The 12,335-nt window shown below is 61.8% G+C and overlaps 1 protein-coding gene and 2 long non-coding RNA genes across 22 annotated transcripts in view; 1 reads left to right on the top strand and 2 right to left on the bottom strand.

Moving 5' to 3' along the window:
• Positions 1-12,335, top strand: part of LOC122699517 (basic proline-rich protein-like) — a 48,973-nt gene that overhangs the window by 34,053 nt on the left and 2,585 nt on the right. For 3 of the 20 annotated variants that reach the window (XM_043911556.1, XM_043911555.1, XM_043911554.1), the window contains 2 exons: positions 506-1,943; positions 7,095-7,270. In XM_043911556.1, coding sequence (XP_043767491.1) covers positions 1,100-1,943; positions 7,095-7,270 — 1,020 coding nt within the window. In that variant the 5' untranslated portion in view covers positions 506-1,099. Of the gene's footprint in view, positions 1-505; positions 1,944-3,095; positions 3,166-3,375; positions 3,464-3,730; positions 7,271-8,244; positions 8,315-8,524; positions 8,613-8,879; positions 12,255-12,335 lie in introns of those variants that run through there. The other 17 variants (XR_006342623.1, XR_006342625.1, XR_006342627.1 and 14 more) reach the window with 17 other exon arrangements.
• Positions 3,346-4,446, bottom strand: LOC122699519. The gene is made up of 2 exons (XR_006342630.1): positions 4,311-4,446; positions 3,346-3,799 (listed from the first exon to the last, which is right to left on the bottom strand). It is a non-coding gene; the product is annotated as an uncharacterized LOC122699519 (long non-coding RNA).
• On the bottom strand, positions 8,495-9,595 carry LOC122699520. The gene is made up of 2 exons (XR_006342631.1): positions 9,460-9,595; positions 8,495-8,948 (listed from the first exon to the last, which is right to left on the bottom strand). It is a non-coding gene; the product is annotated as an uncharacterized LOC122699520 (long non-coding RNA).

The following is a 12,335-nucleotide window of genomic DNA, read 5'->3' as shown; positions in this document are numbered from 1 at the left end:
TGAGACCCCAGCAGGGATCATAGACAAGAGCAGGTGCACCCAGGCAGGGATCTGAGCCAAGGACAGGCAGCTGAGACCCAGCAGGGATCCTAGCCAGGTAGAACTGGTATCATCACCCATCAGAAAAGGTACATTCCCCAAGTGGGAATCACTGCAGCCCAGGTGAGCATCCTAGCCCACAGAAGCAGGCATGTCCCAGGAGGAATCAGCGCCAAGGATAAGCAGGGGAGACCAGGCCGAGATCATCCCTGGGTAGACCAGGGAACTCCACGTAAGGATGGTCACCAGTAGGAACAGGTACAGCTCAGGCCGGGAGCACAGTCAGCATGCAGCAGGTGAGGCCCAGGTGGGCCATGACAGCCCACATGGCCCACAGGAGAAGGGATGTCCCTGGTGGATGATCCCACCAAGGAGGAGCAGGTGAGGCCCAGGTGGGGCCCACTGCCAGGTGTGCACAGGTACAGCCCAGTGGGAACCATGGGCAGCAAGAGCACTCACATTCCAGGTAGGGGTCACAGCCAAGGCTGAGCAGAGCGAGCCTGAGTGGACATCCTCCCCAGGACAAGCAGGTATGGCTCAGGTGGGGGTCCCCGCAAATGGGACCAGGTGGCCCAGGCAGGATCCTAGCCCAGGCAGATCCCACTGAGTCAGGCGGGCCTGGTGCTGTGCCCCTGGGATGCAGGGTGGGGAGTTGTCCTGCTCTGCCTTTCCTGGCATCTCTCGGCCCCCTCTGGCTTTTGGGCCATGCAAGGTCTTCAGAGGAACCAGGGGAGGATGCGGACCTCTCACTGTACAGTGGCACCAACAGGCTACGTTCCTTGCTGTGAGTCACTGGGACGCCCCTCTTTCCCATCCTGGGGGTGGGTTTCCATTGGCAGAAAGACCTTTCTGCAGAATAAGGAGGGGAGGGACCCCTGGTGGCCATGGCAGGCCATGGCGCTGATGCGTCCAAGAGCAGAGGTGGGGTCCGGGTGGGTCCTCCACGCACGTCTGGCTCTTGCAGAAGGTGGGCTACTTCCAGGGCATGAATGAGGTCGTGGCCGTACTGATGTTCCTGAACGAGGACGACACCTTCTGGGGTTGTTCCAGCTGATGACTGATGAGAAGACCGCCATGCGCAGTAAGTGCCTGCCGAGAACGGCTGGGCCAGCCTCAGGACCTGGGGTCTCTTTGCAGGGGGGCTGGTGGGACCCTGGCCCAGGCTACCTCCCCATCAGCAAAGGGCACAGGTTCCCCACGCTGCCCTTTGGGTTCTGGAGCCTCGGCCCTCAGTCCCAGCCTCATGCAGACCACCCTTCCTTCCTTCCCTGCTGGTCCTTCTGCCTCAAGCCTGCCATCCACCAGGTGCCCCGCAAGCCCACGGCCGATGAAGCCCAGGCAGCAGCACCACCTCCTCTGCCCCCAGCAGGGTTGCAGAGGCCAGGAGGTGGCCAGGCACATACCCCCACCTCCCCTGGGGGCCACACTCCCTACCCCTCCATACCAGGCCCGCCATCCCCCACCATGGCTGCTGTGGGGACGGCATGCCGGGGCCAGATGCCTGCCCACCCCTCTGCCCAGGGCGCCAGCTGAGCTGGGCATCCAGGAGCAGGGCCTCTGCCCTGGCCTCACAGGCTGTCCTGCCTGGGAAGAGCATGTCCAGCCAGGGCTCAAGAGGGCCCCACAGGTGGGGGTCACCACTAGGGGCTCCTGTGGTACTCCACTCCCCTCTGGGCCAGGCTCTGACTTGTGGGGGTCTGGGGGCTCCTCAAGTCTTCATCCCTGGATTCCTGAAATTGCTAAGATTCCAGGCCCATCACAAGCACATTCTCGGCAGAGCCCTCCCCAAGTTGAAGGGACATGTGAGTACAACTGTCGCCCCGCCCAGAGGTGCTGTCCCATGGCTACTGCGGGGAGTTGGCTTCCTGCAGGCTTCATTCGCCTTCTCCTGGGGGCGGCCAGGGGTGAGCTCGGGCTGAGCAGCATGTCCACCACCCCTGAGGGTGGCTGTACAGGGTCCCGAAATAGGTTTCTGGCAGGGCCGGTAGGCCCTGAGCACCCCCTGCCCTGCTTTAGAGCAGATGTCCGCAGGGTGGACATGTGGTTCATGCACTGCTTCATCAACCAGGTTGCTTCATCAACCAGGTAAGGCTGCCCAGGGACACTGGGTTCCAAGGCCTCCCTGTCTCCCACTCCTGTTGCCCAGGGAGGGACAAACCCCACCCTCAGATATACCAACTCCCTCCTGGGGAGCTCCAAGGACAGCCCAGAGCCCTCCTGGTGGGGGCCCAGGGCACCTTGAAGTCCCAGGGACCCACCGTTTCTGCCTGGCTCCCTTCGGGAAGGGTGGGTCAACCTGGGGTGCAGCTGAGCCATCATCGTGATCTGCTGAGGTGTCCCCACCGAGAGGGTTAGCTGGTGTGCTGTCAGGCCCTAAGGACCCTGAGAGGCCTGGTGGGACCTTTGTCCAGCCAGATGAGCAGCTCTGGGACCTTGTCTGATGAACGGTGGGACTGCAGGGACCAGAGGCAGATGGGGCTTCTAACCCTGTGCTGGGACCCGCTGTCCCCTGCTCTAGTGGCCCCTCCCATGCCCTCTGTCCCCACAGACCCCCCCTTTCTGCTGACCCTGAGGCTCTGGGATGCCTACATTCTGGAGGGTGGGCACTTGTTCACAGCCATGGCCTACATCGTCCTCAAGGTGCCCAGGAGGATGTGGGCCTGAGCGTGGAGCACAGGCCGCAGAGGAGGGAGTGCCGACCGCATGAAGGTGGTCAGGGTGCCCTGTGGTGAGCGCCCCTGGCCGGGGCCCTGCCTGGGGCTCTGTCAGGACAGACGGACCCCAGGTGTGGCACACAGTGGAACACAGCCACCCTCCATGGGAGGACCCCCAATGTGGGGGCCGAGCCTTCCTTGTGGGTCTCCCGATGGCCTGACGGCACCCCCACCCCTAGACCGTCTCCAGAATGCAGCCCACCCTGAAGCCAGCACCCTGGGGGGATCAGCCCTCCCCTCGAGTCTCCTAGACTGAGACTTGGGGGTTGAGGGGGGTGAGTGGGGCCTTCTGGGCCTCCAGCCGGGTCAGTACCTCAACACCTTGTTTCTCTTGCCTTCCAGTCAGGAAAACCCACCTAGTCTCAGCACCCAGGGCTTCAGTATCTGCGGCCTCAGCACTCACTTGGTGAGGGTAAGACCCCATGTGTGCTGCATCAGCAGAAGGAGGGAGGAGGTCACGGGTGCGGCTGGGGTTCCCTGCTGCTCCACACCCCAGAGCCATTGAAGTGTCCTTGGTCTGTGAGGGGTCTGTGCCTGTCCTGGGAGCCCTTGAGTTCACGCCCATTCGGGCCACCCTAGGGAGCTGGCAGCTAGAACACCACCAGCATGTCCTATTTTCTAGCAAAAAGCCCAGGACCTCCAGGGAGCCGACAAGTGGGTGAAGAAGCTGAGGAGTTGGCAAAAATAAAAAGGCTGAGGGCAGCAAGAAGGTACAAAGCTGAGTACCCTGACCCTGCAGGGCACTAGCCTTTGGCCCCCACAAGGCTTGGGAGACTGATGCCAGGGTGGCAGCCAGCCCAGCCCAGGACCCCACAGGGAGGGAGCAGTTGGGGCTATTCTCCACTCCCAGTTTTGGGAAGATCAGGCCCAGCTCTAGGAAGACCCTGCCCCCCTGCAGCATCTTCCACAGGCCTCTCGCTCCGTCTCCTCCCTGGCATGGTGCCCACATCTGTCTCAGGGCCGCCTCTCCCCCATAGATGTGCCGAAGGGTGTCCATGGGCATCCCTCCACCAGTGCGAGGGCAGGCCTGGTCTCTGCTCTTGGACCTGGAGAAGGTGAAGGCGGAGAACATCAGGAAATATCAGGTGCGGCCGGTCCACCTGAGCAGGGGCAACAGGCCAGGCCATCAGGAGCTTGGCGGGCTGCCCCTGGGGACCCCTTGCCCATCCCCAAGGGTGGGGGATGGAGGTGTCGGGCTGTGGGGCTCCACGCTCCTCCTGGGCGGTTTTTAGAGTCAGGGTGTTGGGAGCCCGAGCCCCCTGAGTCGAGCTGGTGCCAAAAGAGGAGTAGGTGACTGTCAGAAGGCAAGGCAGCGAACTGGAGTCTGTCCTCGCCACGCCCACCCCATCCCGCCCTCTTCTCGCCCCGCCCCTCCTGTTACCGCCTAAAGGCAGGGACACTCCAGAGGGTGTTAGGAAGCAGAGGCCCAGCCGCCCTCCCCGCCTGCCCCGCACCTGGGAGCCGCCTCCCGGGACCAGGCTCAGGGCCTGGCGGGAGCTGTCACCTGGGAGGCCCCTGGAGGAGGCGGAGGAGGGGTCCAGAGGGCCTGGACGTTACCTTGTTAACGGTCGGGGTTCTGGGCCTTGGACGGGGGCGTCACTCGTGAGCCCCGCTGGCTTCAGAAACAAGCGGAATGAGGTTTCTGCAGAAAAGAGCTCCGGTCCCTCCGGCGGCGCAGCGCCCCCGCGTCGCGGCAGTTGTGGCGGTTGGTCCAGTGGGTCAGGACCTCCTGACGTTGGCCCCGCCCCCTCGGCCCCGCCCACAGCGCGTAAAAGAGCCGGCCCGGCGGTGCTGTGCTGATGTCAAGCACATTGACGTAGACATCAACCGCACCTTCCGGAATAACCTCTTCTTCTAGGAGCGATATGGAATCAAGTGGGTCCCCAGGTTCCTGGCTGGGAGGCCGTGGGCCTGGGTCTGGAGCTGGGGTGGCAGGGTGTCGACCCCCGCCCGTCCTGGCTGTACCGGTGAGCCTCGAGCGTGGCGCGAGTAGGCACGTTAGGAGCCCGGGCAGAGGTGGAGGGCACGCGGCAGGTGGCACTTGGGGAGGGGAGAGTGGGGCGGGGCAGCCGCGGGAGGTGAAGGGCTCCAGGCGGCAGAGACCTGGCTGGACAGGAGCTCAGACGGACTGAATTCGGGTTAGAGGGCTCAAAATGACGCCCCATCTTGATGGTGTTACTTGCATATTTCTACTTCTACAGTTTCTATCATTTGTAAAAATAGATTGGTGAACCCCAAATTCCATCACTTAGGGACCCAGTTCCATCCCATCTCCTGCGTTCACCACATCCTTGACCAGCACATGCCTTTCACAGCGGACTCAAGACCTCTGGCCTCACCCCGTCCCTAGGCTTTCACTATGCTCTTTTTTGGCCACGCCATGTGGCTTGTGGGAGCTTAGTGCCCTGACCAAGGAGCAAACCCATGCCCCCTGTGGTGGAAGAACAGACTCTTAACCCCTGGTCAGCCAGGGAACCCCCCCAACCTACCGCCGCTAGTATGCATTTTAAAAACAAGGATTCTTTGGAATTCCCTGGCAGTTCAGTGGTTAGGACTCCACACTCATTGCAGAGGACCCAGGTTGCATCCCTGTCAGGGAACTAAGATCTCGCAAGCCAAGCATTGGGCAAAAAGAAAAAAAGAAGCGGGATTCTTTTTTTACATGTGACCTGGAACCTGTTCCTACACCTGAAGCATTTACTGTAATCACCTAATACGCACCTAGAGATCACATCTCCCAACACTTCATGCTTTCTGAACAAGCTGTTCCAATCCAGGTAACTGGGGGTGGGTTGAAGATACTGACAGTCAGGGAAAACACGTATGGGCAGGCAAGAGAGAAGGTTCTGCCACGACCGATTCAGGTTGCAGGCTACTGGCCTGCAGATCAAGCTCACTCTGGACCAAGAGACACTCTTCAGAGCTCCCATCCCAGAGAGAAGAGGGGTCTGGCCACAACGGGGCTGAGAGCAACAAGGCAGGAGTGGGCTGTGCTGCCCGAGTGGTGACCCCAGACCCCTCACGCTCCTCTCAGTGAGATGTCTCTACTGAGGGGCCCTGCTGGCCCCAAAGCAGGGTGGCCCCAGGACTCCTTGGCTTTGGGGGCTCATTTCTCAAACACACTTGCTCTGTCATGAGGCTCTGTCAGACAATATAAAACTAAGAGCATCAGTGTGAAAGAAGCCCCTGTGTCCCCTTCCCCAGGCAGCAGGCCCTGTCCCACGTGCTGGTGGCCTACTCCATGTAGGACACTGAGAATATCCACACGCCTAGGTCCTGCCCATTCCAGGGGGTCTTCCTGCTGGTTACGAATCAGGAGCATCCAGGAGCAGAGGTCGGAGCGTCAGGAGGGGACAGAGAGGCCTCCAGGTGGGTCCTCCACACACGTCTGGCTCTTGCAGGAGGTGGGCTACTTCCAGGGCATGAATGAGGTCGTGGCTGTCCTACTGATGTTCCTGAACTAAGAGGAGGCCTTCTGGGCACGGGTGCAGCTGATGACTGACGACAAGCACGCCATTGGCGGTAGGTAGCCGAGGACGGCTGGGCAAGCCTCAGGACCTGGGGTCTCCTTGCAGGGGGGTGGTGGGACCCTGGCCCAGGCTACCTCCCCATCAGCAAAGGGCACTGGCTCGCCACACTGCCCTTTGGGTTCTGGAGCCTCGGCCCTCAGTCCCAGCCTCATGCAGACCACCCTTCCTTCCTTCCCTGCTGGTCCTTCTGCCTCAAGCCTGCCATCCACCAGGTGCCCCGCAAGCCCACGGCCGATGAAGCCCAGGCAGCAGCACCACTTCATCTGCCCCCAGCAGGGTTGCAGAGGCCAGGAGGTGGCCAGGCACACACCACCACCTCCCCTGGGGGCCACACTCCCTACCCCTCCATACCAGGCCCGCCATCCCCCACCGTGGCTGCTGTGGGGACGGCATGCCGGGGCCAGATGCCTGCCCACCCCTCTGCCCAGGGCGCCAGCTGAGCTGGGCATCCAGGAGCAGGGCCTCTGCCCTGGCCTCACAGGCTGTCCTGCCTGGGAAGAGCATGTCCAGCCAGGGCTCAAGAGGGCCCCACAGGTGGAGGTCACCACTGGGGGCTCCTGTGGTACTCCACTCCCCTCTGGGCCAGGCTCTGACTTGTGGGGGTCTGGGGGCTCCTCAAGTCTTCATCCCTGGATTCCTGAAATTGCTAAGATTCCAGGCCCATCACAAGCACATTCTCGGCAGAGCCCTCCCCAAGTTGAAGGGACATGTGAGTACAACTGTCGCCCCGCCCAGAGGTGCTGTCCCATGGCTACTGCGGGGAGTTGGCTTCCTGCAGGCTTCATTCGCCTTCTCCTGGGGGCGGCCAGGGGTGAGCTCGGGCTGAGCAGGCCCATGGACAGCATGTCCACCACCCCTGAGGGTGGCTGTACAGGGTCCCGAAATAGGTTTCTGGCAGGGCCGGTAGGCCCTGAGCACCCCCTGCCCTGCTTTAGAGCAGATGTCCGCAGGGTGGACATGTGGTTCATGCACTGCTTCATCAACCAGGTAAGGCTGCCCAGGGACACTGGGTTCTAAGGCCTCCCTGTCTCCCACTCCTGTTGCCCAGGGAGGGACAAACCCCACCCTCAGATATACCAACTCCCTCCTGGGGAGCTCCAAGGACAGCCCAGAGCCCTCCTGGTGGGGGCCCAGGGCACCTTGAAGTCCCAGGGACCCACCGTTTCTGCCTGGCTCCCTTCGGGAAGGGTGGGTCAACCTGGGGTGCAGCTGAGCCATCATCGTGATCTGCTGAGGTGTCCCCACCGAGAGGGTTAGCTGGTGTGCTGTCAGGCCCTAAGGACCCTGAGAGGCCTGGTGGGAACACCTTTGTCCAGCCAGATGAGCAGCTCTGGGACCTTGTCTGATGAACGGTGGGACTGCAGGGACCAGAGGCAGATGGGGCTTCTAACCCTGTGCTGGGACCCCTTGTCCCCTGCTCTAGTGGCCCCTCCCATGCCCTCTGTCCCCACAGACCCCCCCTTTCTGCTGACCCTGAGGCTCTGGGATGCCTGCATTCTGGAGGGTGGGCACTTGTTCACAGCCATGGCCTACATCGTCCTCAAGGTGCCCAGGAGGATGTGGGCCTGAGCGTGGAGCACAGGCCGCAGAGGAGGGAGTGCCGACCGCATGAAGGTGGTCAGGGTGCCCTGTGGTGAGCGCCCCTGGCCGGGGCCCTGCCTGGGGCTCTGTCAGGACAGACGGACCCCAGGTGTGGCACACAGTGGAACACAGCCACCCTCCATGGGAGGACCCCCAATGTGGGGGCCGAGCCTTCCTTGTGGGTCTCCCGATGGCCTGACGGCACCCCCACCCCTAGACCGTCTCCAGAATGCAGCCCACCCTGAAGCCAGCACCCTGGGGGGATCAGCCCTCCCCTCGAGTCTCCTAGACTGAGACTTGGGGGTTGAGGGGGGTGAGTGGGGCCTTCTGGGCCTCCAGCCGGGTCAGTACCTCAACACCTTGTTTCTCTTGCCTTCCAGTCAGGAAAACCCACCTAGTCTCAGCACCCAGGGCTTCAGTATCTGCGGCCTCAGCACTCACTTGGTGAGGGTAAGACCCCATGTGTGCTGCATCAGCAGAAGGAGGGAGGAGGTCACGGGTGCGGCTGGGGTTCCCTGCTGCTCCACACCCCAGAGCCATTGAAGTGTCCTTGGTCTGTGAGGGGTCTGTGCCTGTCCTGGGAGCCCTTGAGTTCACGCCCATTCGGGCCACCCTAGGGAGCTGGCAGCTAGAACACCACCAGCATGTCCTATTTTCTAGCAAAAAGCCCAGGACCTCCAGGGAGCCGACAAGTGGGTGAAGAAGCTGAGGAGTTGGCAAAAATAAAAAGGCTGAGGGCAGCAAGAAGGTACAAAGCTGAGTACCCTGACCCTGCAGGGCACTAGCCTTTGGCCCCCACAAGGCTTGGGAGACTGATGCCAGGGTGGCAGCCAGCCCAGCCCAGGACCCCACAGGGAGGGAGCAGTTGGGGCTATTCTCCACTCCCAGTTTTGGGAAGATCAGGCCCAGCTCTAGGAAGACCCTGCCCCCCTGCAGCATCTTCCACAGGCCTCTCGCTCCGTCTCCTCCCTGGCATGGTGCCCACATCTGTCTCAGGGCCGCCTCTCCCCCATAGATGTGCCGAAGGGTGTCCATGGGCATCCCTCCACCAGTGCGAGGGCAGGCCTGGTCTCTGCTCTTGGACCTGGAGAAGGTGAAGGCGGAGAACATCAGGAAATATCAGGTGCGGCCGGTCCACCTGAGCAGGGGCAACAGGCCAGGCCATCAGGAGCTTGGCGGGCTGCCCCTGGGGACCCCTTGCCCATCCCCAAGGGTGGGGGATGGAGGTGTCGGGCTGTGGGGCTCCACGCTCCTCCTGGGCGGTTTTTAGAGTCAGGGTGTTGGGAGCCCGAGCCCCCTGAGTCGAGCTGGTGCCAAAAGAGGAGTAGGTGACTGTCAGAAGGCAAGGCAGCGAACTGGAGTCTGTCCTCGCCACGCCCACCCCATCCCGCCCTCTTCTCGCCCCGCCCCTCCTGTTACCGCCTAAAGGCAGGGACACTCCAGAGGGTGTTAGGAAGCAGAGGCCCAGCCGCCCTCCCCGCCTGCCCCGCACCTGGGAGCCGCCTCCCGGGACCAGGCTCAGGGCCTGGCGGGAGCTGTCACCTGGGAGGCCCCTGGAGGAGGCGGAGGAGGGGTCCAGAGGGCCTGGACGTTACCTTGTTAACGGTCGGGGTTCTGGGCCTTGGACGGGGGCGTCACTCGTGAGCCCCGCTGGCTTCAGAAACAAGCGGAATGAGGTTTCTGCAGAAAAGAGCTCCGGTCCCTCCGGCGGCGCAGCGCCCCCGCGTCGCGGCAGTTGTGGCGGTTGGTCCAGTGGGTCAGGACCTCCTGACGTTGGCCCCGCCCCCTCGGCCCCGCCCACAGCGCGTAAAAGAGCCGGCCCGGCGGTGCTGTGCTGATGTCAAGCACATTGACGTAGACATCAACCGCACCTTCCGGAATAACCTCTTCTTCTAGGAGCGATATGGAATCAAGTGGGTCCCCAGGTTCCTGGCTGGGAGGCCGTGGGCCTGGGTCTGGAGCTGGGGTGGCAGGGTGTCGACCCCCGCCCGTCCTGGCTGTACCGGTGAGCCTCGAGCGTGGCGCGAGTAGGCACGTTAGGAGCCCGGGCAGAGGTGGAGGGCACGCGGCAGGTGGCACTTGGGGAGGGGAGAGTGGGGCGGGGCAGCCGCGGGAGGTGAAGGGCTCCAGGCGGCAGAGACCTGGCTGGACAGGAGCTCAGACGGACTGAATTCGGGTTAGAGGGCTCAAAATGACGCCCCATCTTGATGGTGTTACTTGCATATTTCTACTTCTACAGTTTCTATCATTTGTAAAAATAGATTGGTGAACCCCAAATTCCATCACTTAGGGACCCAGTTCCATCCCATCTCCTGCGTTCACCACATCCTTGACCAGCACATGCCTTTCACAGCGGACTCAAGACCTCTGGCCTCACCCCGTCCCTAGGCTTTCACTATGCTCTTTTTTGGCCACGCCATGTGGCTTGTGGGAGCTTAGTGCCCTGACCAAGGAGCAAACCCATGCCCCCTGTGGTGGAAGAACAGACTCTTAACCCCTGGTCAGCCAGGGAACCCCCCCAACCTACCGCCGCTAGTATGCATTTTAAAAACAAGGATTCTTTGGAATTCCCTGGCAGTTCAGTGGTTAGGACTCCACACTCATTGCAGAGGACCCAGGTTGCATCCCTGTCAGGGAACTAAGATCTCGCAAGCCAAGCATTGGGCAAAAAGAAAAAAAGAAGCGGGATTCTTTTTTTACATGTGACCTGGAACCTGTTCCTACACCTGAAGCATTTACTGTAATCACCTAATACGCACCTAGAGATCACATCTCCCAACACTTCATGCTTTCTGAACAAGCTGTTCCAATCCAGGTAACTGGGGGTGGGTTGAAGATACTGACAGTCAGGGAAAACACGTATGGGCAGGCAAGAGAGAAGGTTCTGCCACGACCGATTCAGGTTGCAGGCTACTGGCCTGCAGATCAAGCTCACTCTGGACCAAGAGACACTCTTCAGAGCTCCCATCCCAGAGAGAAGAGGGGTCTGGCCACAACGGGGCTGAGAGCAACAAGGCAGGAGTGGGCTGTGCTGCCCGAGTGGTGACCCCAGACCCCTCACGCTCCTCTCAGTGAGATGTCTCTACTGAGGGGCCCTGCTGGCCCCAAAGCAGGGTGGCCCCAGGACTCCTTGGCTTTGGGGGCTCATTTCTCAAACACACTTGCTCTGTCATGAGGCTCTGTCAGACAATATAAAACTAAGAGCATCAGTGTGAAAGAAGCCCCTGTGTCCCCTTCCCCAGGCAGCAGGCCCTGTCCCACGTGCTGGTGGCCTACTCCATGTAGGACACTGAGAATATCCACACGCCTAGGTCCTGCCCATTCCAGGGGGTCTTCCTGCTGGTTACGAATCAGGAGCATCCAGGAGCAGAGGTCGGAGCGTCAGGAGGGGACAGAGAGGCCTCCAGGTGGGTCCTCCACACACGTCTGGCTCTTGCAGGAGGTGGGCTACTTCCAGGGCATGAATGAGGTCGTGGCTGTCCTACTGATGTTCCTGAACTAAGAGGAGGCCTTCTGGGCACGGGTGCAGCTGATGACTGACGACAAGCACGCCATTGGCGGTAGGTAGCCGAGGACGGCTGGGCAAGCCTCAGGACCTGGGGTCTCCTTGCAGGGGGGTGGTGGGACCCTGGCCCAGGCTACCTCCCCATCAGCAAAGGGCACTGGCTCGCCACACTGCCCTTTGGGTTCTGGAGCCTCGGCCCTCAGTCCCAGCCTCATGCAGACCACCCTTCCTTCCTTCCCTGCTGGTCCTTCTGCCTCAAGCCTGCCATCCACCAGGTGCCCCGCAAGCCCACGGCCGATGAAGCCCAGGCAGCAGCACCACTTCATCTGCCCCCAGCAGGGTTGCAGAGGCCAGGAGGTGGCCAGGCACACACCACCACCTCCCCTGGGGGCCACACTCCCTACCCCTCCATACCAGGCCCGCCATCCCCCACCGTGGCTGCTGTGGGGACGGCATGCCGGGGCCAGATGCCTGCCCACCCCTCTGCCCAGGGCGCCAGCTGAGCTGGGCATCCAGGAGCAGGGCCTCTGCCCTGGCCTCACAGGCTGTCCTGCCTGGGAAGAGCATGTCCAGCCAGGGCTCAAGAGGGCCCCACAGGTGGAGGTCACCACTGGGGGCTCCTGTGGTACTCCACTCCCCTCTGGGCCAGGCTCTGACTTGTGGGGGTCTGGGGGCTCCTCAAGTCTTCATCCCTGGATTCCTGAAATTGCTAAGATTCCAGGCCCATCACAAGCACATTCTCGGCAGAGCCCTCCCCAAGTTGAAGGGACATGTGAGTACAACTGTCGCCCCGCCCAGAGGTGCTGTCCCATGGCTACTGCGGGGAGTTGGCTTCCTGCAGGCTTCATTCGCCTTCTCCTGGGGGCGGCCAGGGGTGAGCTCGGGCTGAGCAGCATGTCCACCACCCCTGAGGGTGGCTGTACAGGGTCCCGAAATAGGTTTCTGGCAGGGCCGGTAGGCCCTGAG

The sequence above is a fragment of the Cervus elaphus genome, chromosome 9, assembly GCF_910594005.1.
Source record: "Cervus elaphus chromosome 9, mCerEla1.1, whole genome shotgun sequence".
In the NCBI taxonomy this organism is placed as follows: Eukaryota; Metazoa; Chordata; class Mammalia; order Artiodactyla; family Cervidae; genus Cervus; species Cervus elaphus.
The sequence above is the reverse complement of the archived record's forward strand: the minus strand, read 5'-3'. Positions and strand labels throughout refer to the sequence as shown.